Genomic DNA, 27,681 nt, shown 5'->3' with positions numbered 1-27,681 from the left:
GGGCATGTATACTGAACATCCTTCTGGAGTGTGTGGGCTTATGAGAATGTATCAAGCAAGAAGGTCAAATTTGAATCCCTCTGTCTCTTGAGGCATGATGATTCTTGGTTGCAGAGCGATGCAGCTTCTAGGGAAGTTTTGGGTACCATCAGAGGGGCCCGGAAAGCTTTGGTGCATTTGGAACTTCCTATTCTGTACCCCGTTACAACCAATAAAACTTGCCCTGGAGTCTATGAATGATGGAATATTTTTTAGATGCTTGTTTTATTAGTTAGCTGCCCTTTGCACTTGATTGTTTCATGAAAAGGAGTCAAATATGATACAGAAATGGCTGTTTTCTGCATTACAATGTGTATATCCCACATTGAAATTTATTTTAATTCCTTTCAGGGACTCAATATTGAGAAATATTTCAGCTATCATTAGAAGCAATACTGTACCATAGCTAGGGAAAGCTCTGGAATCAGAGGGATCTTTGATGAAGTTTCAGTTTTCCACCAGTCCCCAGCATAATGCCATCAGTGCTATGCTGGAGGAACACAGAGTATGCTAAGGTAGTAGCTAGGCTGGGAACCAACCAGGTACTACCTTAGTTGGGATGGATACCAGGGAAACCTTCCCAGAAAAAGTAATATCTGTACTAATTTTTGATAATGGGTAGTTATTAGCAAAAAAATATGCAGAAAAAGAGCATTCTAGGCAGAAGAAATATTTGTGCAATTTCATGAAACCGAGAACATAGCACAAGTGTAGAGCTATGAGTACTTTGGGAATTTGGAAAAACAATGTTAAGAGAAATAATGGCCAGAGATGAAGGTAGACAGGTAGCAAGGGGCCAGATCATGAAGGGCTTTGAAAATATATTAAGGCATTTGAATTTTGTCTTAGGCACACTGGATACCACTGGGATGTTTTGAGCAGGGGAATGGCTCTCAGATTTCCATACGGAAAATGGAAGAAGATGGGGGAAGACTGGAGATTAGCCAGCCAGTAAAGATTTTACTCATAAAACCACAAGAGAAACTATGTTGGCTTAAAGCAATGATGGAGTGGACAGTGGATGGGAGAGATTAGAACTTACTGGACTTGATGATTGATTGGATGTGAATTTGGAGAAGAGTTTAGGATAACTCCCTTCTTGGGTTCTGTGTTGGATACAGAGTAATGGTGAGACTTGTGTCCATGATTGGGAAATGCAAGAGTGGAAATTAAAAGGGAAGATGAGTTGAGTTTTAGACTTGTTGAGTGTGGGGTCTCTGAGGGACATTTAGGGGTGAGGTTCATTAGACAATTTTGTATATTTACCTGGAGCTGAGGAGACAAATTTAAACTAGATACATTTTGGAGTTATCACTGCAGAAAGAGCTGCAGGAGTGAATGTGTTCACCCTAGGAGGATATGGAGAGTGAGAAGTGAGAAAGCACAGGATGGGCCCAGGGAAAACAGTGACTAGCAGAGAGGGAGAGAAAGAAGGATCCATGAGAGAATGAGAAGGAGGGTCCATAGAGTATGAGGTAATCTAGGTGAGTGTTGACTTACCAAAGGCAAGTGAAGAGGAAATCTCAAGAAGAAAGTGGTCAGTGATGTCACATGCCTCAGAATGGTTAGGGAAGTAAGGAAAGAAAGATGTCTACTGGATAGAGCAACTGGGAGGTTATTGGCAACCTTGCAGAGGATAGTTCTACAGAGAATGTTGAGGATGAAAGCAGAACATCTTTAAGTCCAATTTATAATGAACAGAATTTATTACTATATAATATTTAGAAATTCCACATCTAGGAAAGAATCATCAACTTTGAAATTATCAGTAACAACAGAAGATCCTCTTTTTCCTTCTCCTTAGTTACTTCCAAGTCGGAATTATAACTAATTGGATTTGGAAGAAGGTGAGCATGGGAGTGTTTGTTTATAAACCCCATCTAACTAATCCCCCTATATCTGCTTAGTAAATGGTTTCCTGTTCCCTGTTCTTCCACAATGAGTATTTTGCCCATTCTAAGTCTTCTCAACTTTCTGGACCCATCACTTCACCTTCTCCTTTATTAGGAAGGCGGCATAAACTAGAGAAGTGGTCCCTCAATGTAATGCCACCAACCCTCAAAACCATTTGCATTGTTTGTCCTGTCCCTCGTCCTCTTCTGTTGCACAGGCATAGGTTCCTCTTGTCTTTGAGGAGGTTCCCAAGGAGGGGTGCCTCTGACAGGAGTTTCGGTATTTGTGATTTACAGAGGGTTTCTTTCAGCATAAAGGGGTGAGGGAAACAGGATAGGGCCGGGCAAGGGGCTGAGCAAGCATGTGGTCTCAGCTAGAGTCTGACCTCAGCCCAGTCTCACAGCGAGCTCTGGAACATGCACTGCACCATGGATTTGGACCCACCTTGGGGCAGAGGTCCAGCTTTTTGCACTCTTCTGTCAATCAGCCATTGTCTGGGAGCTGCACCTGGGAGGAGGCAGTTCTGCCTTGACTAAGGGGAGTTCTCTTAGCAGCCAACACTCACAGCAGCTACAGGGTGGCGGTACCTGCTTGGGTGGGGTGCCAACAGTATCCCCCACACTCCTGTGTGAGGTAGATCTCTCCTGTTGGGTTCTGCATTTAATTCTAACTATTTCTGTCTCTCTTTTCCCTTTTTTTCTCTCCTTACTGGCATCTTCATTTTAATAACGCTCAGTTTCCTGTCACAGAAACTTCCAGGCCTCCTCTACATCTTCTCATCTTTCTTCACTGCCACGATTCTTATCTGTGCCTGTTAACTGTTCTTCCTCAAGACCCACTCCCTCCCCAACCTGTGGAAGCCTGGTTTCCGCTTCTACTATTTTTCTGAAACTGCTTTTGTCAAAGTTACCAACCTTCTTTTCGTTTCTACTCCTGACGGAAACTTTTCTGTTCTTCTCTTTCTTACTTCAGTCCCCAGGAACATTTGGATTGATCGCCTCCTTTGGCTTTGGAGATCGTGGCTCTCCCGAATTTCTTCCTGCCACTTCGTCTCTTCTTTTCAGACCTCCTTGCCAATTTCTGTTCCTCTTCCTATTCCTTAAAGTTACTGTTCCTTAGGTTTTGATTTTATGTCTTCTTTGGTCACTCTGTACCCCTCTTCATGGGCCAGATTGAACCTTTTGAGAACCTCAGAAAAGATCATCCCTTGACCATCCTGTCATATATAATTCAAAAGTAAATATTTATATTTTTAAACAAAGCAAAATTAATATTGTCTCTGTCTGGACTTTCCGATTGCACATTTCCATATATGGTTTTGAAAATGAACTCTCTCTCTCTCTCTCTCTCCCTCCCTCTCTCTCTCTCTCTCTCCTGGTTCCCTAAACACATGTTGTGTTGTTGAGCATACCTATTAGGAAGTCAATAATGTACCACCTCATTCATTGCATACATTTCATTATCATCTATGTGTTAATTCTTTCTGAATTCATATACTGCTCAGATCTAAAGCACCATATACACTTGTCTAATAAGCATCTCTAATTTTTAAAAAAAAAATTTTTTTTCAACGTTTTTTATTTTATTTTTGGGACAGAGAGAGACAGAGCATGAACGGGGGAGGGGCAGAGAGAGAGGGAGACACAGAATCGGAAACAGGCTCCAGGCTCCGAGCCATCAGCCCAGAGCCTGACGCGGGGCTCGAACTCACGGACCGTGAGATCGTGACCTGGCTGAAGTCGGACGCTTAACTGACTGCGCCACCCAGGCGCCCCAAGCATCTCTAATTTGATTATCACAGATGACTTCAAACTCCAACCCAGACTTGTTCCACCTCCTATTTCCGAATGCTCTTCAGTGAGCTGTACTACCCAGTTCCTTAATTTGAAAACCCAGAAATCATATTGGTCTCTTCCTGTTCGTCACCCTATCTTATCCAATTGATCACCAATTTCTGTGGACTCTACGCCTAAATATCTCTCAAACCCATCCACAGCCTTCCAAGAGGCTTCTCTGCCTCCAGTTTTGCATTCTTTGAATCCATTCTCCATGCTTCCCTGCTTTAAAGAACTCTAAACTTCTTAACTATGATTTGCAAGAACTCTCAGGGTCTTACTCAGAGTAAGGCTGCTGTTACTCTGTTCAGCATCAATCTTTCCACTTCTCTCCAACTCTCATGAACACTCTCTTCCCCAGGCCGTGGCACCTTGTATCAATGGCTGCCTCTTCCTCTTAGGCCACTCCCTGACCAGGATAACGCCTTCTTGTCTGCCAGGACTTGCATAATGAATGTCAATTCTGAGAAGACTTACCTAGTGCCTTAGATCTTGGTCAGCTGCTTCTGTCTGTGGACTGTCACGACACATTGACTTTCTTTTAAGAATATCTGTTGAGTCACAGTGCGATGGCCCATTTCCTTATCTCCGCTACCAGACCACAAACTCCTTGAGTTCGGGAGTGTTATCTGGGTTGTTCAGCCTTGTACCCCAGTTGTTCAGCACTGGTTTAGCAGGTATTCAGTACAGACTGTCTGAACTAACGAATGTGTTGTCCTGCCTTCTGAAGTCAAGGTGTAAAGGATTTGCAGTCATCATAGTCCTGTTATTATAGGATTATTCACCTTCCCCACCATGCAGTAGAACAGAAAGTTAAGAGTTTGGTTTGGTGCATGTGTATCGTCAGAAAGAACTGACTTCTGTAGTGTTGGTGTGTGTGTGGCATATTACGTAAAGAATGCTTTGCCCAAAAATAGGATTTGAAGAAAACCTTTTACAATGTTCTAAAGCTACGGAAGAAGGAGCTTTAGGAAAAGAGAAAAGAGAAACACAAAGGAAGGGCAGGAAAAAGAAGTAACAAACAGAAAGGGAGGCAAACCATAGGAGATTAAATACAGAGAGCCGACTGAGGGTCAGTGGGGGTGAGGGTTGAAGGGGTGGGGAAAATGGGTGATGGGCATTGAGGAGGGCACTTGTTGAGATGAGCACCGGGTATTGTATGTAAGGGATGAATCATGGGAATCTACTCCCAAAGCCAAGACTACACTGTATACAATGTATGTTAGCTAACTTGACAATAAATTATTTAAAAAAAAAAAACAAAAAACACAAAGGAATGACTAAAATATCGGATGTTTTCATGGATTTTTACCATTAGTTGAAACATATTATGTCCACTCTGGTTACCCACAAGGACCGCTCCTCCTGGGAAACGCTTCCTATTTTTAAACCCAGTGTAATGCCTGTGGAATTACACTGCCCATTCCTACCCAGACCCAGAGAGTTTATTGTTATGCACTGTATTTGCCAAGAACCTGCTCTGTCTTTAGTCACCAGCAAAGAGTTGTCAAAGAGAGCATATTTTTGTCTTTGGGCATATTTTTTCTCTTGCTCTCTGTCAGAGAGGCGGCAGGTCCTATATGTTACTCTTTGAAGTTTGGCTCTTTCAGAAGTCTCTAGACCACTATGGGAGGCGGCAATATTGGCAGATTTGTGAGGGAGGAAGAATAGAGTGTTCTCTGGTTCGACTTCCAGTTACAGTCCATGTCTACCACTGATATATTCAACTTATATTAAATGAGCACCTGAGGGGCGCCTGGGTGGCTCAGTCGGTTAAGCGTCTGACTTCGGCTCAGGTCATGATCCTATGGTTCATGGGTTTGAGCCCCGTGTCAGGTTCTGTGCTGACAGCTCAGGGCCTGGAGCCTGCTTCGGATTCTGTGTCTCCTTCTCTCTCTGCTTCTCCTCCACTTGTGCTTTGTCTCTCTCTCTCTCTCTCTCTCTCTCTCTCTCTCTCTCAAAAATGAATAAACATTAAAAAAATGAGCACTTGATAATATGCAAGATGATATACTAAGTTGCTCTTACACTGAGAAAGACATAGTACTCAACTTCTGGGAACTTTGTCCAGATACTAAAATAACGAATGCTCTATAATATTGAAATAAAGAAGTATCTGTTTTATAAATGCTAATTTTTTCTTAACAGAACTATAACTATATAAATATACCAAATTGTCAATGTTTTAAAATGTTTTATTGTTGAATTAATAGTACATTGTTCAGAATCCCACTAGTTCCTTCCCCATCCTTAGACTAAACTGCACCCAGGCAATGACTTTTGGAAATCTCATGTAAACTTTACAACCCCATCTCAACATGTGCTAAGGAAATGTGCACTTATTTAATATTGTATTTAATAAAACATTACTTATTAAAAGTTAAAGCTCTATTATATATACTTACATACATTTGTATATATACATATATAACACACCAATACAGAATATATACATATATGTATGTGTGTGTATATGGGTGTGTTTGTGTTATATGTGTATATATATATATATATATATATATATATATATATATATATGTCTGTATACAGAATAATACAAAGAAGAGAAAATTAGTTTATAGCTCATTACTTGTTTCATTTCCTTCCAGATATCTAGATTGACATGCATATGGTTTTAAATAAATGGAATTATATTACACTTACCATTGCACTGCCTGCTTCTTCAATCAGTACTATATTGGGGTCACTTTTCTGTTTTAATAAATAAAGATCTAGTTTATTTTTTTAATTAAAATTTTTTATGTTTATTTTTGACAGAGAGAGACAGAGAGAGAGAGAGAGAGAGAGAGAGCGAGTGGGGGGAGGGGCAGAGAGAGAGAGGGAGGCAAAGAATCCAAAGCAGCCTCCAGGCTCTGAGCTGTCAGCACAGAGCCCGATGCGGGGCTCAAACTCACGAACTATGAGATCATGACCTGAACCGAAGTTGGATGCCCAACAGACTGAGCCACCCAGGTGCCCCAGATCTAGTTTATTTTTAATGACTTCGTGGTATGAATGTTATATACATTATGTACTTTTAATTTATCTTGTCAGATCCATGGTAATGGAAATTTACATTATCTATATTTTATTGTACTCTTGTTTGCTATTACACTCTTCTATTAGCATAACATATGCTGTTATACTGTCGTGTTATTACACTTTTTAATGTTGCTATTCTACTGTTATTGTTCATGCATATTTGAAACTCATACAAGTTAAGTATATCAAGATAGGGTTTCTACTGTTGGGAAACACTGCCAAAGCAGGCTTACGTATTGTTATTGTGCATTGTAGACTAGACTGAATAAGGTAGAGGCTCGGATTTCATGGCTCATTTCTGGCCGGGGTAATCAGACTGGACTTTACAGAAGTGAGCTAGAAAAGGGGACTTGGATGTTAGTTACAGTTTTGATAATTGTATATGTAAGGGGAGAACAGCATAAGCAACACAGGGAGGAAAAGAAGAAAAATCAGAAGCAGGTGTGTCATCAACGATAAATCAGTTTAGCTCAGTCAATGGCATAGTGGTGCTGGTGCAAGCCTGGAGGGTAGACTGGGGTCAGATTATGGGGCTTTGCGTGGCAACTGAAAGGATTTTAGACTGTTGTGTAGGCCACAAAGAACCAAGAGTAAGCAGGGAGACACCAGCTTTGATGTTGTGCAGGGTGGGCTGGAGTGGAGTGGAGATTAGAGAGGAAAAATAGGAAGACATTTTAGTCCATGGCGAATACAGTAAAAAGGATCTATTCCATCCAGATAGTGACAGTGGCAAGGGAATGCAGCAAATAGTAGAATTATTATAGCATGAATAGAAGAGAAAATTAAATTAGACTGGCTCGTCTGGGGCAGGTGGGAGAATAAAATCGGGTAGACGACCTGTAGATTTGCATTGTTGAGGGCTGTGTGAGTTTCCTTGAACTGCCATTGCAAAGTATCCTACACTGGGTGGCTTGAACAGCAGAAATGTATCCTCTCGCGTAGTTCTGGAGGCTGGAGGTCTGAGATCAAAGTGTTAACAGGTGGATTCCTTCTAAGGGCTGTGAGGGAGAATCTATTCCAGATCTATCTTCCAGCTTCTGGTAGTCTCAGGTGTTCCTTGGCTTATAAGCTTCATTAAAAAAAAAAACAAAACTTCATTTTCCCTGTCTCTTCACACTGTCTTCCCTCTATGTCCAGCTTTCTGCTTTTTAAAAAATATAATTTATTGTCAAATTCGCTTCCATACAACAGATAGTGCTCTTCCCAACAAGTGCCCTCCTCGATGCCCATCACCCACTTTCCCCTCTCCCCCACCCCCCATCAGCCCTGTTTGTTCTCTGTATTCAAGAGTCTTCTTATGGTTTGCCTCCCTCCCTCTCTCTCTGTTTGTAATTCCCCCCCCTTCCCTTCCCCCATGGTCTTCTGTAAAGTTTCTCAAGTCCCACATATGAGTGAAAACATATGATATCTGTCTTTCTCTGACTTATTTCACTTAGCATAATACCCTCCAGTTCCATCCACATTGCTGCAAATGGCATGATTTTATTCTTTCTCATTGCCAAGTAGTAGTCCACTGTATATATAAACCACATCTTCTTTATCCATTCATCAGTTGATGGACATTTAGGCTCTTTCCACAATTTGGCTATTGTTGAAAGTGCTGGGATTTCTGCCTTTTATAAGGACACAATCATATTGGATTAGGGCTCACCCTAATGTTTTCATCTTAATTTGGTCATCTGCAAGGACCATATTTCCCAATACAGTCACCTTCACAGGTAGTGGAGATTAGGATTCAACATCTTTTGGGGGGGACACATTTTAGCCCACAACAAGGGCTATCCTGGTAGAAATATTTAAAAAAGTGTGAGAATCGAAAAGAGGGAGCTATAGATGTAGAAATCAGTTGTATTAAGATAATCATTGAGGAGCGTCTGGGTGGCTCAGTCAGTTAAGCATTGGACTCTTGATTTCAGCTCAGGTCATGATCTCATGGTCGTGAGATCGAGCCCCACGTGGGGCTCTGTGCTGGGCATGGAGCCTGTTTAAGATACTTTCTCTCCCTCTGCCTCTCCCCTGCTTGCTTGTTCTCCCTCTGTCTCCAAAAAAAAAAAAAATAATAATAATCACTGAAACAATGAGAATGTGTTAGATCTTCAACATTGTGACAATTCAGAGTTGTAAGGGATAGTTTGATTTTGTATCCTATTTGATATAAGACTTATCTCTTCAATATCTCTGCAGAGTTATCCTTTAGCTTTAGCTTGGATATTTCTAGTAATAGGGAATTCATTCCGTAACAACTAAAATGTATTTTTTTTAATATATTGAGGCAAAATATACCTCCTCGTAATTTTACCCACTGGCTCTAATCCTTTCCACTGCTATACAGAGCACAGTCCTTACATGTCATTGAACTGCAAACCTTTAACCAGTTTTCAGGCTGCCCTCTCACCCCTGCCTCTTAAATTAAATAATGCCCCATTTCTTCTGCCATTCTTCACATGGCATTGTTGTCAGATCTCCCTCTTCTGGACATGTCTAAGGTTCCAACGTCCTTAGAGGAGGATAGACTAACCAAGCACAGGTCTGTTTATGGCAGTGCAGTCTTTGTGGCCAGCATGGAATCCTAGGGGTCTGTACATTTTCCCCCAGGGAGTGATGGAATGTTGTTGGCAACTGAAATCCATAGGCATTTTTTCCCTATTAATTGGTGCCAAACCCAGAGTTTTGCTATAGTTTAGCAATCATGTTCTCTTTTTGTGTTTAAAGTTTATTTATTTATTTTGAGAGAGAGAGAGAGAGAACACACATGAGCAGGGGAGGGGCAAAGAGAGAGAGACGGAGAGAGAGAGAGAGAGAGAGAGAGAGAGAGAGAGAGAGAGAGAGAACACACATGAGCAGGGGAGGGGCAAAGAGAGAGAGAGGGAGAGAGAGAGAATCCCAAGCAGGCTCTGCACTGTCAGCGCAGAGTCCAATGTGGGGCTCGAACTTCTCAACCATGAGCCATGACCTGAGCCGAAATCAAGAGTCAGACATTTAACTGACTGAGCCACTGAGATGCCCCCTCTTTTTGTGTTTAAATTTGGCTTTTGCATTCCAAGCTTTTGCATTTTACCTTTGAGTTTACCCCTATAATTACTACTTTTTGAGACCTCTTTGAATCTTTATTCTGCCACCCAACATATGATCTCTCTTCAATTAATGTCATTTGTAAACTTACAAACTTGCATTGTATGAAGTTTTGCAAGATGTTGATTATATAACCCAATGAAATAGGGACAAATACAGATACCGAGGCCAAGATATTGAACTGCCTTCAGACAGTCCCTAACTTTGATGCAAGTTGTTATGAATGTGTAATAGTGCACATTTCTCTACCCTCTCTATAAAGATCTCATGAACGATGTGTCACATATCCTGTTAAATCAAGGTACATTTCTCCAAGGAATCACCTATGCTGGCAAGTCCAACAAAATACCCAAAGCAACAACAAAAGAAATGTGATTACCTTTGCATGATTTTTTTTTTCTAAGTGAGCCTATAGTAGTGCCCATAATCACTTTTTTCTTACCTTAGTAGTAACAATTTGCCTATTTAATAACACATTGGAAATATTTCCGGGAGTTGACCCTGAGCTCGCTGATCTGTAATTTCCAAATCTCTCCTTCTACTTCTAACGGAACTTGAAATACTTTTCAGTCTTCAGCTGTCTTGCACCTCTCTGTTACCCACAAAGGCTCATTGTTGTGTAAGTATCCAAACATGTCTTTTGGAGATTTTAGGGTATAAGTCTTATGATTCCAGAGGCCAGTTCATTCAAAAACAATTCTTACACTATTTCTTCCATCAATTAGGACTTCTAGTTGTTGTTGTTGTTGTTGTTTTTCGGTCATGTATATATTTGGCTTGACTATATCTTTCCTGACTTTTCTACTTGAGGACTAAAATCAAATTTGAAAACACAGCTGGAATATCATCTCTGAATCAGTCAGTATTTAGATGCAAAACACACAAAGCATGGTTGCCATTTTAATGAAAAAGGCTTCAATACAGGAATTTTGTTGCTCACAAAGTTTTTGCAAGGGCTGGCGTAGTAGGATGTAGGTTGGGCATCCAGGGATCTCCCAGAGCAGCACTGAAGAACTGGTCTGCAAGTGGAGCCAGTTCTTGGGAAGGTGGGGAGTCCTGAGGTCCCCGTGCAACTGCTGGCTTCCAGAACACACTGTATGGCTGCTGTCAGGAGGTCAGGAAGCCACCTCTGTGCCACCATTGCAGTGACGCTGTGCCTGCCAGAGCCACACCAGGAACAGGTGTTTGCCCCACACCCTAACGCTGGTGGCTGGGCACTAGAACGCTGTCAGCCAGCCACAGATGCAGGCAGAGAAAGAAAAAGCAGTCGGAAGTGAGCTCTTCACCTCACTGCCATCTTCCAACAAGAGCACAGCCGCTAGGCGGACTCTAAATCACATCCGGATCCTTACGTACAAGAGAGGTGGGAAAATGTGCCATCCAACTCTTCTGTCCTCCGGAGCAGGAACACACTAGAAGGAGGGTAGAATAATGTGCGCAAACCAATTCACGATGTCGGACACCAAGTTGACCATGCCTTATTAATGTATGGTTCTCCCAGCCGATTTTTCACTCCGTTTTCTGTTCTTGCATGTAGTTTTTTTTGTTGTTGTTGTTGTTTTTTTTTTTTTTAATTTTTATCCCGGTATAGCTAACATACAGTGTTATGTTAGTTCCAGGTGTACAATATAGTGATTCAATAATTCTGTACATTACTCAGTGCTCCTCATGACAAGTGTAATTTTGCGGGCACTGCCATTATAGTGTCTTTCACCCTGTATGACAATTATTTGTTCACATGGTTGTGTTCCTCATTAGATTGAGTTTCTTGAAAACAAGAGTTGTGTATTACGTATTTTTTTTTATTGCCAAGGCCCAACACAGTGACTCACAGATGCTGGGGAAACCAATTTAAGAATAGAAGAAAGGATGTGTGCTTTGGAGTCAGAGGAGCTTGGGTTTAAAACTTGCCTCCAACACTTACAAGCTGTGTGGTTTGGGGCAAGTGACGTGAATTCTGTAAACTTGAGTTTCTTATATGTAAAGCAAAATAAATACACTAAACTCCTAGGATTGTTGGGAGCTTTACATGAGAAAATATATAGGAAGCATCCGTCATATAGTTGGGACTCAGTTAATTTTGAGCATTGTTATTATTAGGGCAAATAAATGGTTGCCAGGTTAATGAATCATTGAATAGATTTCCACTTTCACAGTTATTTGTCTTGGCAACAAGGCAGACTTTGAAGAGCTCAGCTTTTTCTCCCCTTCTGTGTCATTATACTCTCTATTTTGCTTATTATTCTGAAAAATGGAAATTTAAAAATTTATCATTCTTTGCATTTTTTCCCATTTTTTTGCTGGTCCTGAGCTTTATCTTCTTTTGACCTCTCTCTTCCTCTTTTTTTTTTCTTTTTAACAGTTTTATGCTATTCCTCTTTCTAAAATCGATGTGTTATTTTAAAATTTTAGGTGAGCAGATAGTCCCTTCACAGAACCTGGTTCTATTTGATGCTTTGTGTCTCCTTTTGCCTTTATTGGGACAATCTAGAATTAAGTGCATTTTCGCGGTTTCTCCTTCCAAAGGGCCATGTTCCCCTTGAGCATCCTGGGCCAAAGAATCATTCCTTACTTTTGGAAATCTGTTTCCCTAAAGTTTCGAGGCTGTTGTTAACCAGCCTCACCTGTGGCAAAAAGTAAAATGTAGTTTCTTTCATTGAAGGAACACATCCACTTCATGTAACCAGATAGTTCTTCCCTCCTAGTAAGAATTACAGCCAAACTATCATATCCCTTTGTTGTTTCCTGAACTTTTTGAGAGAGATCATCAGGAAGTAGGGAGAAGTATTTATCAGACATGCTGCCATTGTTATTAGCAAAGTCAGCCTTTTGGCAGAGATAGTGGCATCTGAAATTCTGGGTCATTACTATATTTTTATTTTGTGTCAGTTTTGGCACCTGTTTGGGGAGGAATCAAAACTATCCATTGCCCGACAAGGCCAGCTACAATTTGTGCCTAGAAAAGATTCATTGTGATTTCATTTTCACTAAAAGCTTTTCATTGTGGGTTTACTTCAGGTTTTAGATTTAAGTTGTGTTTGCTTTTTTTTTTCTTTTTTTTGCACTGTGGTGTCATCTCCATTTCATTTTAATTTTTTTCTTGTAAGAAAGGTACATCCCTCCTGAGACATAACCCATAATTAGTTCCCCATCACATCTTTCTTTCAAGTAGGTATTCACGCACAACACAGAGCTCAGTGTGGGCTTGAGATATCAAGATCTGAGATCAAGATCTGAGCTGAGATGCTCAACTGACCGAGCCACCCAGGCGCCCCATCAAGTTTTGGGGATGATACTTGCTTTCTTCTATTAACGATGTTTGAGCTTTGTTGCTAGCTATGTAGTCGTCTGAGCGTGTAGGCACTGCTATCACCGATGATAAGGTTTGTTGAATGATTATGTGTGGTTTTATAAATGTTATTCCATTTTTCCTCTCAATAATTATATACAGTAGATACTTCATTATTCTCATTTTATGGATGAGGAAACTGAGGCGTAGTGATGGTAGGTGCCTTGCCAGGGCCACGTGGCCAATGAGTGAAAGAGTTGGGGACTCAAAACCAAGTCATTCTGGCTTGAGAGCCCGTGCTCCTCAGGATAGTGACACACTGACCTCCTCGGACCATTGGTCTGATCATTTTCTCTTGATTCTACTGAGTACCTCCTCCATCACACTCTTCCTTTCCCTTATCTGACCTAACAAGCTCTCTGGGTATTTTCGTGCTCATCTTCCAAATAAGTTTCATGGTGTGGCTCCCTTGATAAGGTAGGCAAGCTGATCACCAAGAACTGGAACCACGGCAACTCAGATAACCCAGAATAATCTTCTCATCTTAAACCCTTTTAATCACTTCTGCAAAGCCCTTTTTGCCATGTAAGGTAACATATCCCTAGGCTCCAAGGATTAGAGTGTGGCCATTTGGGAACATTATTCTGCCTGCCACAGAAGATACTGCGACCCTGGACTTCAAACCCTTTTGATCTCTAGTTACTTCTTTTATTTCAGCCTCAAGGTCTTACAACACTTAAATGTTTCTTTAAAAAATTTTTTTAATGTTTATTTTTGAGAGAGAGAGAGAGAGAGAGAGAGAGAGAGAGAGAGAATGCAAGCAGGGGAGGGGCAGAGAAGAGAGAGAGGGAGACAAAGAATCTGAAGCAGGCTTCAGCCTCTGAGCTGTCAGCACAGAGCCCAAGGCGGGGCCCGAACTTATGAACTGTGAGATCATGACCTGAGCCAAAATCAGCAACTGAGCTACCCAGGTGCCCCAACTCTTCAATGTGTCTAAATAATAGTTCCATTTTTCTTCTAGTAGTATTACTCATTCCCATATGAATTAGCAAAAGTGAGTTAATGTTTTGGGTGTAATAAGTATTGTCAGGTGTTTCATATTTGAATCTGAAGAAAAAATATATTCCCAGTTGATGATGTCCTAATATATCTAGCCTCTTTTATGGCATTCAGAGGAGAAACAATAATCATGGTGTCTTTTTCCTTGGGCCTCGTTAGCAGGTGACTGATTATATTGAGGAGAGTAAAGTGGAGGGGAGGGAGGAGTGAGAGAGGAATCCTAGGTTTTCTAGTTGTGTCACAGAGAGGGTAATAAGAGTAGCACCAATTCAGAGACAGACACTGGAGAAGTAGGAGTGGAAAAAAAAGACCGAGTTCAGTGTCAGAGACAAATGTAGTCACTTGGCCCTGTGGGCATGAATGAGGTCATGCTACTATTAACAATCAAATTACATTAGTTCAATATATAACCAAAATCTTACCCTCAGACAACGTTCCCTTTCTGTAGTATTTCTGGGAGTCTCCAGAAGGGTGTGCCTTAAACACTCATGGCCACCAGTTTCTGCGGTTCTCCTGCTGTTTGCCATTGAACTCTGGCAATGGTATGTACCTTGCCTGCTGACACTCAGCGTTTCCAGCTGATGCTCTTGCCCTCACTGTTTCTCTAGGGAAAAGCTGGCCTCCTGAGAGAGCTGGCTTCCAGTGCAACCCAAGGTTGTAAAACTCTCAAGTGCTAGAATGGTGCTGACATCCCTTAATTCTTTCCAGAAATGGAGAGAGTGTCCCTTATCCTCAACTGGTGCTTCATTTTGTTATTAGGCCTGAAAGCATTGCTTGTGTATCCTGGGTTGCACTGATTTTATGAAATGACTGCTGTTTGTTTTTTCCTGAGGAGCTCAAAATCCAGTCTATAAAATTAGGTAGGGGACAAAATGCCATTGTGGTCCTTCCCTTGTCCTAGCCTTTTTGTCTTTCTGTGGCCACAGACATATACTTCCTCTGTGTTTAGCCAAACAACCCTTCCTGCATATCTGTCCATGGAAAAGATGTCCATAGATTCATTGGTCAGATCACTATTTATTTCAGATTTACTGAGCTTCACTGTATCTGAATTCTTTTGTGCTCAGGTAGAACCATCCATCACATTGACATTTTGACCTCAAGATGTCTGTATATGGTCTAGGTGGAGATGTCCTGCTTTAAAACAGAAGCAAGAATCTAATCTATAGTCCTCTCTCTCTCTCTCTCTCTCTCTTTCTCCCTCTCTGAGAGTTACCCAAGCACTGATGATGCTTTCAAGTTCAGATGTAGAAGAGTTTCCACTAGTGAACAAGGAGCATGACAAAAGAATGTACCCGAACAGGACCACTGGACCCTGGGGAATAACTTTTAAGGATTAGAAGGGGGAAAGAGGAGCCCTTTTGAGAGTGGTCTCAAAAGCAAGAATACAGCCAGAAAAGAACATTGCAAAAAAAAGCAAAGGAGGTAGAGAACTTTAAGAAGCAGGAAGTAAGTAAATATAAAGATACAGCAAAGGATTCCCATAAGAAGGTGACTGAACTTTTCTCATTTTGTGGGAAGGGACAGTTCTGAGGTCACTGACAACTTTAACAAAAGCAGTTTTGATAAAACGGTGCCAATGAAAGCCAGGTTAAAATGGGATTAGGGGGTACATGGGAAAAAGCCATGGCAGATTGGGAAATTATTCTTTCAAGAAGTTTGAATTGGAAAAGGAGAAGGAAAAAGAGAGGGTGTTAGCTATTATTTGCTCAGAAACCTCATCCTGTGGGACCAGAGGTAAGGGAATAAAAATAGGTAAGGAAGGGTGTGTGTGTGTGTGTGAGTGTGTTAGTGTTCATGAATGGCTTCAATTTTACCATTGAAGAAGGAGGCATGATCATTTACTAAGAGTCAGGGGATTAAGAGATTGAAGTTGGTGGGAGAGAAGGAACAAAAGAAGAATCGTGATCTCCAATCATTCCTGGAGAGGAAGTGACCATAAACAAGTCTAAGTAGAGACAAGTAGAATTAAAGATCTACAGGAGACCAGGAATAAAAAACCACTCTGAGTAAAGGTGACCGTGAGAATGAGGTGGGAGGGGGGGCAACTGGAGGTAAGGAAGTCAAAAAGAAGGCTGTTTTCAGTGATGTTTCACATAGATGTTGAAATTTCTCAGGTTACGATAGGAGGTGGGGAAGGAGAAGGCTTTGGGCGAGATGCTGAAACCCTCGATGTGTATGGACTAACCAGAAGGTGGGAAGAGAAGAAGAGTATAAAGTGTATGGTGATGTAGTAGAGTCCCATGCACCTAAGGGCAGGGGGAATTTGAGAGAAGGAGAAAACTGTTTTTAGAGTTGCACTGGGCACTGGGAGAACACTAGTTGGTACTCTGTGGACTGATAAGCCCCGTGGTGCGGGCACAATGAAAGGGTTGGGGAAGCAGGCCAAAGGTGATGTTGACCAAGAGGGAGAAGCATGGTTGGCAAAGTGCATGGGAGATGAGGTGGCAGACCCTTCTGCACACACTGGGTAGAGAACCATCGTGTATGGTAATGACAGCAAGGTTTTGATCTAACCAACCGAAAATACTCCAACTTTGGCACCGTTGTTGCCATGACACTGATTGGCTGAAGGGCCTTGGGAGCACCCGGTTTTGTTGTCACGGAGGCTGCTGTTCACCTGTAGAAGGGCCTTCCTCTGGAGAGGGCTTGCTCTGGCTGTGGGAGATCTCGGGGCACACGTGCATCATTTATGTCTTATTTTTCAACATGCCAATTTTTGATGGCCAGTTCAGTGTCCTTCAGACAGCCTGTGATCTTTTTCTTCTTTCTGCCTTCATTCTTGAAATTATTTCTGTTAGTCTACAAAGGAATCAGTTATTCAACTATTAAGCTAGAGCACAAATAGGCATGCTTTATATTCTTTCACTTCTCCTTAGAAACTAAGCAAAAGTTGGGGTTGCATGTACTCTCAAGACACTGGAGTGTGGCTGGGAGTCAGCAGTCGAGGAGCCACGGCATGGATCCAAATGAATGCACTAAGTCTGGAGGACAAAGAAATACAGGTCTGGATAGCAGGCAATGGTTAATCCCAAACCAGCAGGTCGCTGTCATAAAATGGTGAGGCGGGTATGCATTCTTCCAGGGGCCATGTCAGAAATAACAGACTTGAGCAGTGGGCGGAACAACTTGATATGTGTGCCTCAAGCAGAACTTGTTTCTGAGACAATTTTTATAAACATCAAAACGCAATTTCACTTTGGTTGGTCTGAGACCTCAGAGAGAATTTTATGGTGAGTACCTCAGTCCAGGGTATGGGGAATATGAGCAAAGGGAGATCCTGGCAGAAATTAAGCAGATTAATTCAGTTCATCTCCCTTTCCATACACAGTCTGGTCAGTTCAAAAAGCTTATGCTTTTTCTGACATTTATGTATATTTTTTGACCTTTCTTTGAATAAATTATTTTGCATATCAAGTCTCTCTCTGAACACATCATTTCTAAAGCAAGATGTTACGCTCTGAATTTAAGAGTAATGTCCATTTTTCCATATCCTAGGTTTAAGCCAGGCTCTGGTCACATCAGTAAGTTGTTTATCTTTATTAGCTCTAAGTTCTGAAAAGGTGTACATGTTATTATAGGCAAGGCATCCTACATGCAAAGCAGACACACTGATAGCTACAGCTTTACTCTTTATAGATTAAGCAATAATCTAGAAAAAATACCTTTGTTTCCAACAAAATAAGATTATCTTCTACCAGTTCATTTAATGACTATTTCCAACCGTCTCTAGCTTTTTAAAATGTATTCCCCCCCCCCCCCCCATTCTATGTGCTGATTTCCATCTACACATATCTCTGTGGAGTGCAAGAGTCAGGGCAACCACACCCAGTTTGCCACCAGCATGACATAAACACTCTCATCTGGAAGAGTAATTTATGGCTTGAGAGAGGATTGGGCAAAAAGAACAAGGGAGATGAGTAGAACCGGCTAATGAGGCTGGTGGAGGAGGAGGCCTCTTGGAGTGTGCTCAAGGGAAATGAGTGCCACTGCTGGGTTGAGGGAGGACAGAAGGATGGCAGCCAAGGCTGGTTAATGGCAGACAGAGAGGCCAGTAACACACAGATAGCCCAAGTAAACCATGCCAGGAGCAGGGGGATTTGGGGAAAGCGAGGGAGGAGAAAAGAGAAAAAAAAAACCTGTCAAGTTACCAACTCCCAATTTTAATGGGGACTCTGAAATAGAAACAGAGAAAGGGTGTGACTTGTCTTTTTTGGTACCTTGAGCTGTGTGTAGGCTCAGTCTCTGATTCTTTCTAACCTTATTTCCTTCCCTTCCCTTCCCTTCCCTTCCCTTCCCTTCCCTTCCCTTCCCTTCCCTTCCCTTCTCTCTCCGCATTCATGCTCTCTCTGCTCCTTTCTTCTGGCCCTGCTTCCCCATGTTGAAGAATTGTTTGATGTCATCATAGCTCCAAACCATCAATTTGTCAATACAGGAAATTGTCATTATTTTTCATAAAGGAGAAAGGGAAAGAGAATGTGACTAATATCCAGGGAAATGCAGGCGACAGTCCAAAAAACATTGTGTCTCCAGGAAAGCAGCAGAAGGAATATCCCTCTGATCACATGTGACATCACCTCATGGAATTTGGATGATTTCTTGGGGCTTAGAACTATTTTTCCAAGATATTATAAGTCAATATGAAAAAGTATTTTTTAAATCTGTTTTCTCCCAAGTATCTGTGGTTCGAAAGCAAACTCTTTTTTGTTTCTTAACTCTTATTCCCCTTTTTTTGGTTCTGTTCCAAAGAACACAGAAACAATCTTCTTTGGGATCTCTATTTCTTGGGTACTCCCTGCCAGTATATCCTACATGTGGATTAAATAGATTGCATCAACAGTGTGGTTGGGAGGCAGAACAAGCAAGAGAAGAAGGGTCACGCTGTCCTAACATGAGCTTCTGGATTTCAGCTGGTCTAGCAGAATGGCAGCAATGAAGCATGATCTGTGAAGGAAATTTCCAACTAATGTTGAGGGAGCCGTCTGCCCAGTTCAAGCTGTGATAGGGACATTCCCCTTTTTGAGTGGCAGACCATGATCACTACGGGAAGCATCCAGTGGATCCAAAGGGCCACTGAGCTCTGCTTTAGTTGCTTGTTCTTAAAATAGCTCTTCAGTGAGACTGTTGAGTGAGTCTGTTTGCTTATGGTAAGTTTAAAGTTTCACTGATGCGAGGAAGATGAAGGTCTTTGGCTATGTATGAGCTCATAAAGGGACAGCATGCTTGTTTCCCTTTTTTATGGGCCGTACGGCATGTGTTTTTAGTAGACCTTTAATTCTGTGCATAAGTGCAAACATGATATTGCCTAGTGCTTTGAAGGCCACCAGAAAAGATACTTGTTAGGTAGCATAAGGTAGTCGGAGTTGGAGTCTTGTCTACAGATTAAGGGACTAGAAAGAAAAATACATACATAATTAACATTCTTTGCAGTTACTTTATGATATCTTTTCCTACCCATAACTCATCTTTTCTTTTTTCTCTTTTTACTTTATGTTTCCTAGTCACCATTATGTTTTTTTTTTTTAAAAATAAGGCCCAAAGTCACCATATACTGAAACAGAGATTCAATTGGTCCTCTGATCATAGTAACATTCATGCAGTGTGGCAGAAGGAACCAGGAACTGAGAGTTGGAACTTCACCATGGCCTGGGGTTAATCCTCTGGGCAAATAATTAGGACTATCATTAGATTTATCTTGAAAAAATAACCTAGATGTAGAGTGGGAATGGAGTATGACATCAAACACCGAATATTCATATAAATAATATAGTGCTAAAAATACCGTGCTAATAATAAAATAACTCCACGTTATTTATCGTGGAGTAAATCTGCCAAATGTGTGTTAGTGCCTTTTTTGTGATCTTTATGACAGCCTGGTCTCTGCCCCTCTGCCCCTCCAGAGGGCAATGCTGGCTGGGAGTGTCAGAGTCTGATTCGGTCTGGCTCTGCTGTTTTCTATGTACTGATCCTCGGCGTGACGTGCTCTCCTCTTGTGTGCTGTCCAGGGCATACATGAGTGTGAAGGAGCTGAAGGAGGCACTGCAGCTCAACAGTACTCACTTCCTCAATGTCTACTTTGCCAGCTCCGTGCGGGAAGACCTTGCAGGCGCTGCCACCTGGCCTTGGGACAAGGAAGCCATCAGTCACCTGGGTAAGTGAAGACCAGATATGGCAGAAAACTTAAGGGGGCCCCAAGGGACTATGCGAAGGGAGTTTGAGGAAAAAAGAAATAAAGAGAAAAATACATTCACTCCGTGAATTCGCTGCCTTGGGCTGAAGATGGCTTTTGGGAGAAACTGTCAAAATGTTTAACACAGATAAGAAAGAGGTATTAGAGCAAACAGTGGCAAATACTCAGGATGTTCTAGACAAATATATGATCTCTAGGTAAATAAGTTGCTGATGTGTAATAAGATCCGTTTTACATCTTGGAGAGCCTCGAGGGGGAGATTAGCAAAGAAGTTGGCTGGACTGTAAAACCTGGTTTGCAGTCATCACTGTGCAGAAAGGCTGGCGTGCTGTGCGTATGGGTCCTCGGGATCCACGGATCCAGGATCGGGGGGCCTGAGGATATCCTGGGAAATTCAGGTCGGTGGGACTTGCCTGCTTACCTAGGAAAAGGGTGACACCTTAACACTTGAACCTCTGCATTCTTAAGAAATATAATTCCTGTTACAATGTGTTATCATTGTTATGAAGGAAATCTTACTGATCAGTCAATAAGTCATTAAATCAGTTAATGTGGATAAAAAGGAATTACACAATAAAATTTATATGTAGAGTCTTGAGTGGGATTCTACCAAAATTTATTTTAAAACTGCATTACCATAACTGGGAGGCATCTTTCATGTTGGAAAGAGAATGACTGTAGAGACTAGAAACCATTTTATAAATGACTTGAAATAGGTTATGTGAAGTTAATCTTCTTAGTAATCATTTATGAGGCAGAGAGAAATAAATTGAAGGAAGATCACATAATGCTGTAGATGTGAAATCCATGTATGATTGGGTCCTTGTGAAGTAGAGTCCAAAACAGGTTGAACTGATAATTAAAGAAAATATGAGCAAGTTGTCAAAGGACAGCTAGTATTGTGGATTGGGGAAGGTGGAAGACGAGAAGTAGGTTAGCAATAGCTGAAAAAATATTGTTTGCTGCTCAGGGGGAAACCAGAACGTGAAGATCTCTGGAGTGAATCAGGTCAACATCTAGAAGGGGTACATATCTCAAGCAAAGGAGGAGACAATAAAAAATTAAACATGGGGTGGTCCAAACTGAATGCTGTGTTAGTATGCTGGGTTTCATTGACTCTGTGGTATCCGATACAGTTTTAGGGCTCTGCAATCCTTGTACCACTAAATTTTATATTTGCAGCTCAGGGTACATGAGAAATCAGAAACTTGTGGGGTTAGTGCTTTCTAGATGAAAGCAAATGTGTCATTCTAGCCTTCATGGTAGGCTAGAGGGTCATATTCCAATAATGCATTTAATAATAGTGAGTTCAGAGGAACACACAACACTGCAAAAAAGTATCCCCAAGTTAGTGCACACCTGATTTGCCAATGTTTAACATTTTTGGTGTATATGTGAGAGGGTCCTGACGGCAAGGTTTACCTGGCAGTAGTTTTCATGATTCCCAGATCTATCATTGGGAACTGAATCTATGTGTTTAAAAACCTTTAGAAGTGACCTGTCTGGCCATTATGGAGACAAGTCTTGGACTCCTGATAAGAATCACTGGGCTGGGAGCAGACCACCGAATGTTTTCTAACTTTATTGGAGCTGAGCCATTGACAAGATTCATTTAACTATAAAAATGGATAAAATTAAAAAAAAAGTTATTTGAAGACATCAGACAACAGCCAAGACAACAAGGAGGCCCAATCCCAGTGAGAAGAAAATGCATTAAAGTGAGATCTGTATGTAACTCAGTTGTTTTTTTCCATTCAGGGAAATTGCCAAATTCTCAGTGAAAGGAATAGAGGCAGAGCAGAGAGCAGCTAGAGCCTGATGAAATCTCACTACTGGGGAGACAAAAATTGGAGGTCAGGCCTTCTAAGTCATCCGAGACTCCCATAGAAATAGAAATCCCATCCAAGTACTAACCAGGCCCGACCCTGCTTAGCTTCCGAGATCAGACAAGATCAGGCGTGTTCAGGGTGGTATGGCCGTAGACGAAATAGAAATCCCAAAAAAGAGCCTGATGTTCTGCTCAGAATTTTCTTTTAAAATATCTGCTAACTACTAACCCACGCATTCTTAGGGCTAGTGGCCAAGAAAACAAATATAAAATAACTTCTAAGAGATTAAAAAACCAAACAATGGTTTCAGGAGTCTCATAGTAGAGGGGAGAAAAAAATTGGTGCTGAGGCCCTCCCTGTCAAGGAGGAGGGGCCCTGAGAGACAGAAAGGGCCCATATAATACAAAGCTTAAAATCCAGCCTGGAACACTCTTAAATCTCTGCGTGAAAGAAAGTCATTTGCTTATATTTAAATGCCTAGCAAAAGAAAATTGAATATACTCTAGAGGAAGACAGCATCATGAAGAGCTTCTACAAGTTGTTATGCACAGTATCCAGCAATCAATAAAAAATTATCAGTTATGCCAAGAGACAGGACCAAATGATGGTAAATAAGCAATCATTAATAAATACAGACTCACAGATTACCCAAATACTGGAGTTATTGGATATTGGCTTTAAGATAATTATATTAATATGTTAAAAATGTATTTAAAATGGAGAGTATATTCAGAGAACTGGAATGAATAATAATGAATTAAATGGAAATTTTAGAACAAAGGTATAGATTGAAATTAGGAAATTAATAGGTTTGTGAGTAAGGGAGAGAATAAAAGAACTAAAAGATTGTAGAAAACATTCATACTGAAGCTCAGGGAGAAAAAGTCTTGGAAAAATATAGAAAATAACTTGAGACATGTGAGACCTGATGGAAATTTTCTAATGTAAATTGGAGATCTGGAAGAAAAAGAAAGCTATCGGGTCAAAAAAATACCAAGGAGATAATGGCTGAGACTTTTGTAAAGTGACAGAAGATATCAAACCACAGATTCAAAATGTTTTACAAACCCCAAGAAGGATGAAATAGAGAGAAAATAACAACTAGATCCATTATAGCAAAAGTACTTACCAACCAAAAACAGAGCAAAAACCCCTCAGAAGTAGCTAGAGAAAAAAGGTACATTACTTTAAAAGGAGAAACAGTGACATTGATATGCTGACTTTTCAACAGAAACTATGGGGGTCATCAGAGAGCAGATATAATTTCTTAGGTGCTAAAAGAAAATAACTGTCAACTTAGAATACTGTATTCAGCAAAAATATCTTTTAAAATGAAGAAAAATTTAAAATATAGTCAGATAGATAAAAACTGAGATGATTTGATATCAGCAGTAAAATAATACTGGAGAAAACTATGCAAGCAGAAAGAAAATGACCCCAGATGGGAAGTAGAGACATATAAAATGGAATGAATGATATTAGAAAGGATACAAATATTAAAGGTAATAATAAAAATGTGTTTTTGGTTTAAAATATGGGTAGAATCAAAAGATAACAACAACCACACAAAAGACAGAAAATAAATGAAGTTAAAGAACTTAAGGTGCTTTCCTTGCCTGTATCTAGAAAAATACTGATTTTAGTAATTTTAGATAGTAATAAGTAAAAAATGCATGTTGTCACCTTTAGGGTGACCATTAAAAGACAAATAATCTTTTACAAGTTAAACCAGCAAGCCATGAATTGACCCAGAAAAGGCAACAAAAGGAGAGAAAATAGGAATAAATAACAGAACAAATAGAAACAAAAAGTAAGATATTGATTAAGACCTAATGTATTAGTAATGTTGAATGCAAATGGAAAAAACATATCATTTTTTTAAATAAGATGTCCCATGAAATGTTTTGAGATACCCATATGTTTTAATTTTTTAAAAATTTATTGAGCGAGAGAGAGAGGGAGAGAGAGGAAGCACGAGTGGGGGAGGGGCAGAGGGAGAGGGAGTCTCTTAAGCAGCCTCCATGCTCAGTGTGGAGCCGACGTGGGACTCGATCTCACGACCATGAGATCACGACCTGAGCAGAAATCAAGAGTAATATGCTCAACCGACTGAGCCACCCAGGCCCCTGTAAACAATACCACTTTAAAGTCAAAAAATTGTCAGATTGAAAACAAAACCCAACCATGTGGTGCTTGTAAGAGACATTTCTTAAACATGAGAACACAAAAAGACTGAAAGTATAAGGATGAGAATATATGTATAATGAAGATACTAGTCCAAAGAAAGTCAGTATAGCTTTCTTATATCAGATAAAGTAAACTTTAAGGTAGTACATATTACCAGAGATAAGTAGGAATACTTTATAATGACGAAAAAGTAAATTCAATTAGAAAATATAACTGTGATAAATTTGTACATCCAATAACATGCCCAAAAATATGTAAAGCAAAATTTGACAAAAAGAAAAAGAAAATAGACAAATCCAAGATCATAGTTGGTGTTTTAAAAACAATTTTCTCAGAAAATAGTAAATAAATATTTAGTAGAGGTCTAGAATATTTGAAAAATGATAAATAAATGACTTAGTTAACAAAATTAGGAAAGTGTATTTAAACAGTGAAGAATATACGTGGTTCTCATGTGTCATGGAAAATTTACCAAGGGCCAAAAAGTAAACTACAGAGAATTGCCATCAGGAAGTCTTTGCTATCTCATATCACTGGAAAGAAGCTAGAAGTCAATAACAAAAAAAAAAACCAACAAAAAACTAGAAAGTCTCCAAATATTTGGAAACTATGTAATAAACTTCTAATTGCCTCATGGTTCAAAGAATAAATTGTAAGGGAAATAGGAACATATTTTAAAATGATTATGACAATAGGGCGTATCAAAACTTGTGGTATATACAAGAAGCTGTAAGTAGAGTGAAATCTGTAGCTTTATACATTAGAAAAGGAAAAATCGAAGCTATCCATCTCAAGAAACGAGCAAAGAAAACATATTAAATAAAAAATGAAGACAGAGGAAGTAATAAAAAGAATAATGAAAAAGAGAAGAAATAAAAAGAAAGTAAACATTACTTAGAAAAAAGTTCAGTTTTTTAGGGGAGGGGCCAAGAAAAACTGATCAAAAAATAAAACACGAGAGAGAAAGAATATATTGCCACTATGAGACATGAAAGAGGTAATATTTTTATATATGCTACAGACATCAATAGCCAATAGGTATTTTCAGCAAATGACGTTACAGCAATTGGGCATTCATGGGCCAAAAAAAATTGAATTTCAATATGAATCTCACACCTTGTAAAAAATTAACTGAACATAGATCAGAGATTTAAATATAAAAAACAAACCTATAGAGCTTTTAAAAGAAAACATAAGAGAAAATCTTCAGGGCAGGGCTAGATGAAGAGTGCTTACATATGCACTCAAAGCATGGTCCATAATAATAAAAACTGATAAATTGGACTTAAAACTTAAAAAATTTTCTCTGAGAAACACTTTGTTAAGATGAACAAAGAAATGGCAGACTTGGAGACAATATTTGAAGACCACACATCTCCTAAAAGATCTGTATCTAGGATATATAAAGAATTTCAAAATTCACTAGTAAGATATTCCAGTTAGAAAATGGGCAGAGACATTCAGGGCACCTGGGTGGCTTAGTCAGTTAAGTGTCCAACTCTTGATTTCAGCTCAGGTCATGATCTCATGGTTTGTGGGACTGAGCCCCATGTTGGGCTCTGTGCTGACAGTGGGGTGGGGGTGGGGCCTGCTTGGAGTTCTCTCTCTTCCTGTCTCTCTGCTCCTCCCTCTCCCTCTCCCTCTCCCTCCCTCTCTCTCTCTCTCTCATAAAATAAATAAATAAACATAAAAAAAAAAAAAGAAAATGGGCAAAGACATGAACAGACATTTTACCAAAGAAAATAAGCACATGGAAAGATGTTCAGAATTATTAGCCATTAGGGAAATGCAAATTAAAACCATAGTGAGGTATCATAACACACTTTTTAGAAGAGCTAAAATAAAGAACAGTGATAATACTAAATGCTGGTGGGGATGCAGAGAAACCAGATCTCTCATACATTGCTGGTGGGAAAGTAAAATGGCACAGCCACTCTGGAGAGTACTTTGGCAATTTCTTATAAAACTAAACCTATACTTACCCCATGATCCAGCAGCTGGACTCTTGGACATTGATCCCTGATAAATCAAAACATACGTCCACTCAAAAATCTGTACATCAGTCTTCATGGCACCTTTATTTGTAAGAGCCTAAGAACTGGAGAAGACAAACATGTCTTTCCATGCTAACTGCCTGAGCGAAGTGTGGTACATCCATACAATGGAATACTACCCAGCACTAAAAAGGAACAGAGTGGGGAGGCACCTGGGTGACTCAGTCGGTTAAGCGGCTGACTTTGGCTCAGGTCATGAGCTCACGGTTCGTGGGTTCAAGCCCCGCGTCGGGCTCTGTGCTGGCAGCTCAGAGCCTGGAGCCTGCTTCGGATGCTGGGTCTCCCTCTCTCTCTGCCCCTCCCCCACTCACGCTCTGTCTCTCTCTCTCAAAAAAATAAAAACGTTTAAAAAAGGAAAAAAGCATGAATACATACAACAACTTAGATGCATCTCAAGGATATTATGCTGAATGAAAAAAAATCTCACAAGTTACATGCTGTATGATTTAGGTGGCATTCTCAAAATTCTATGTAGTAGCCTCAAAATGAGGAAATTATGGAAATAACAAGTTAGTGGTTGCCAGGGGCTGGGATCGGGGTATGGGGAGAGGGATGTAGGATGGGTGTGACATGAAGGATAGCAGGAGAGATTCTTAATGGTGATGGAATGCGGTGGTAGTTCAAGGTATACGTGTGATAAAATTGCGAAGAACCGCAAGACACACACATACACACACAAGTGATCGTTACAACTGGTGAAATCCGAGTAAGTTCTATGACCTCTATGTGCTCTGCGAAGGCTCACTGAATGAAGGGATGAATGAATAAGTGAGTGAAGGTATGAAATTGAAGTGGTTTCAAGAAGAGTTGAAATTGTCTCATGAGTCACTGGCTCATAACGAATTGCAAAAGAAGCTAGACATATTTATATTTTATTCTTAAACCCCTGAGGAATAACTGTTCTATAACATGTTCCTGAATGTGCTTTTCAAAAGTAGAAGACTAGACTGAACAGCTGAAAGGCCTGGCTCAATATGAAGTTGCTCACGTTCTTATTTCTTTCTGGTACGGTCGTAACTGTGACTGAACAAAGGAACCATATTGACATGACTCAGGGGTAGAGCAGGTGTAGCATAACGTGATAGAGGAAGACATTAGGATTTTCTAAATAGGGTCTTTCCAAGACTCAAGATTAAGATTGTCTGTTTGTGTCAACATTCAAGAACCCTGCATTTTGAGGGTCGGCAGATAA

The 27,681-nt window shown here is 40.4% G+C and overlaps 1 protein-coding gene across 4 annotated transcripts in view; it reads left to right on the top strand.

Moving 5' to 3' along the window:
- Positions 1–27,681, top strand: part of PAPPA2 (pappalysin 2) — a 274,087-nt gene that overhangs the window by 84,907 nt on the left and 161,499 nt on the right. For all 4 annotated transcript variants that reach the window (XM_019425665.2, XM_019425675.2, XM_019425648.2 and 1 more), the window contains one exon: positions 20,235–20,380. In XM_019425665.2, the coding sequence (XP_019281210.2) occupies positions 20,235–20,380 (146 nt within the window). The remainder of the gene's footprint in view (positions 1–20,234; positions 20,381–27,681) is intronic.

This window comes from Panthera pardus, unplaced genomic scaffold (assembly GCF_024362965.1).
Source record: "Panthera pardus isolate Hobbes unplaced genomic scaffold, ASM2436296v1 HiC_scaffold_21, whole genome shotgun sequence".
NCBI lineage: Eukaryota > Metazoa > Chordata > Mammalia > Carnivora > Felidae > Panthera > Panthera pardus.
This window is presented reverse-complemented; position numbering and strand designations above follow the sequence as displayed.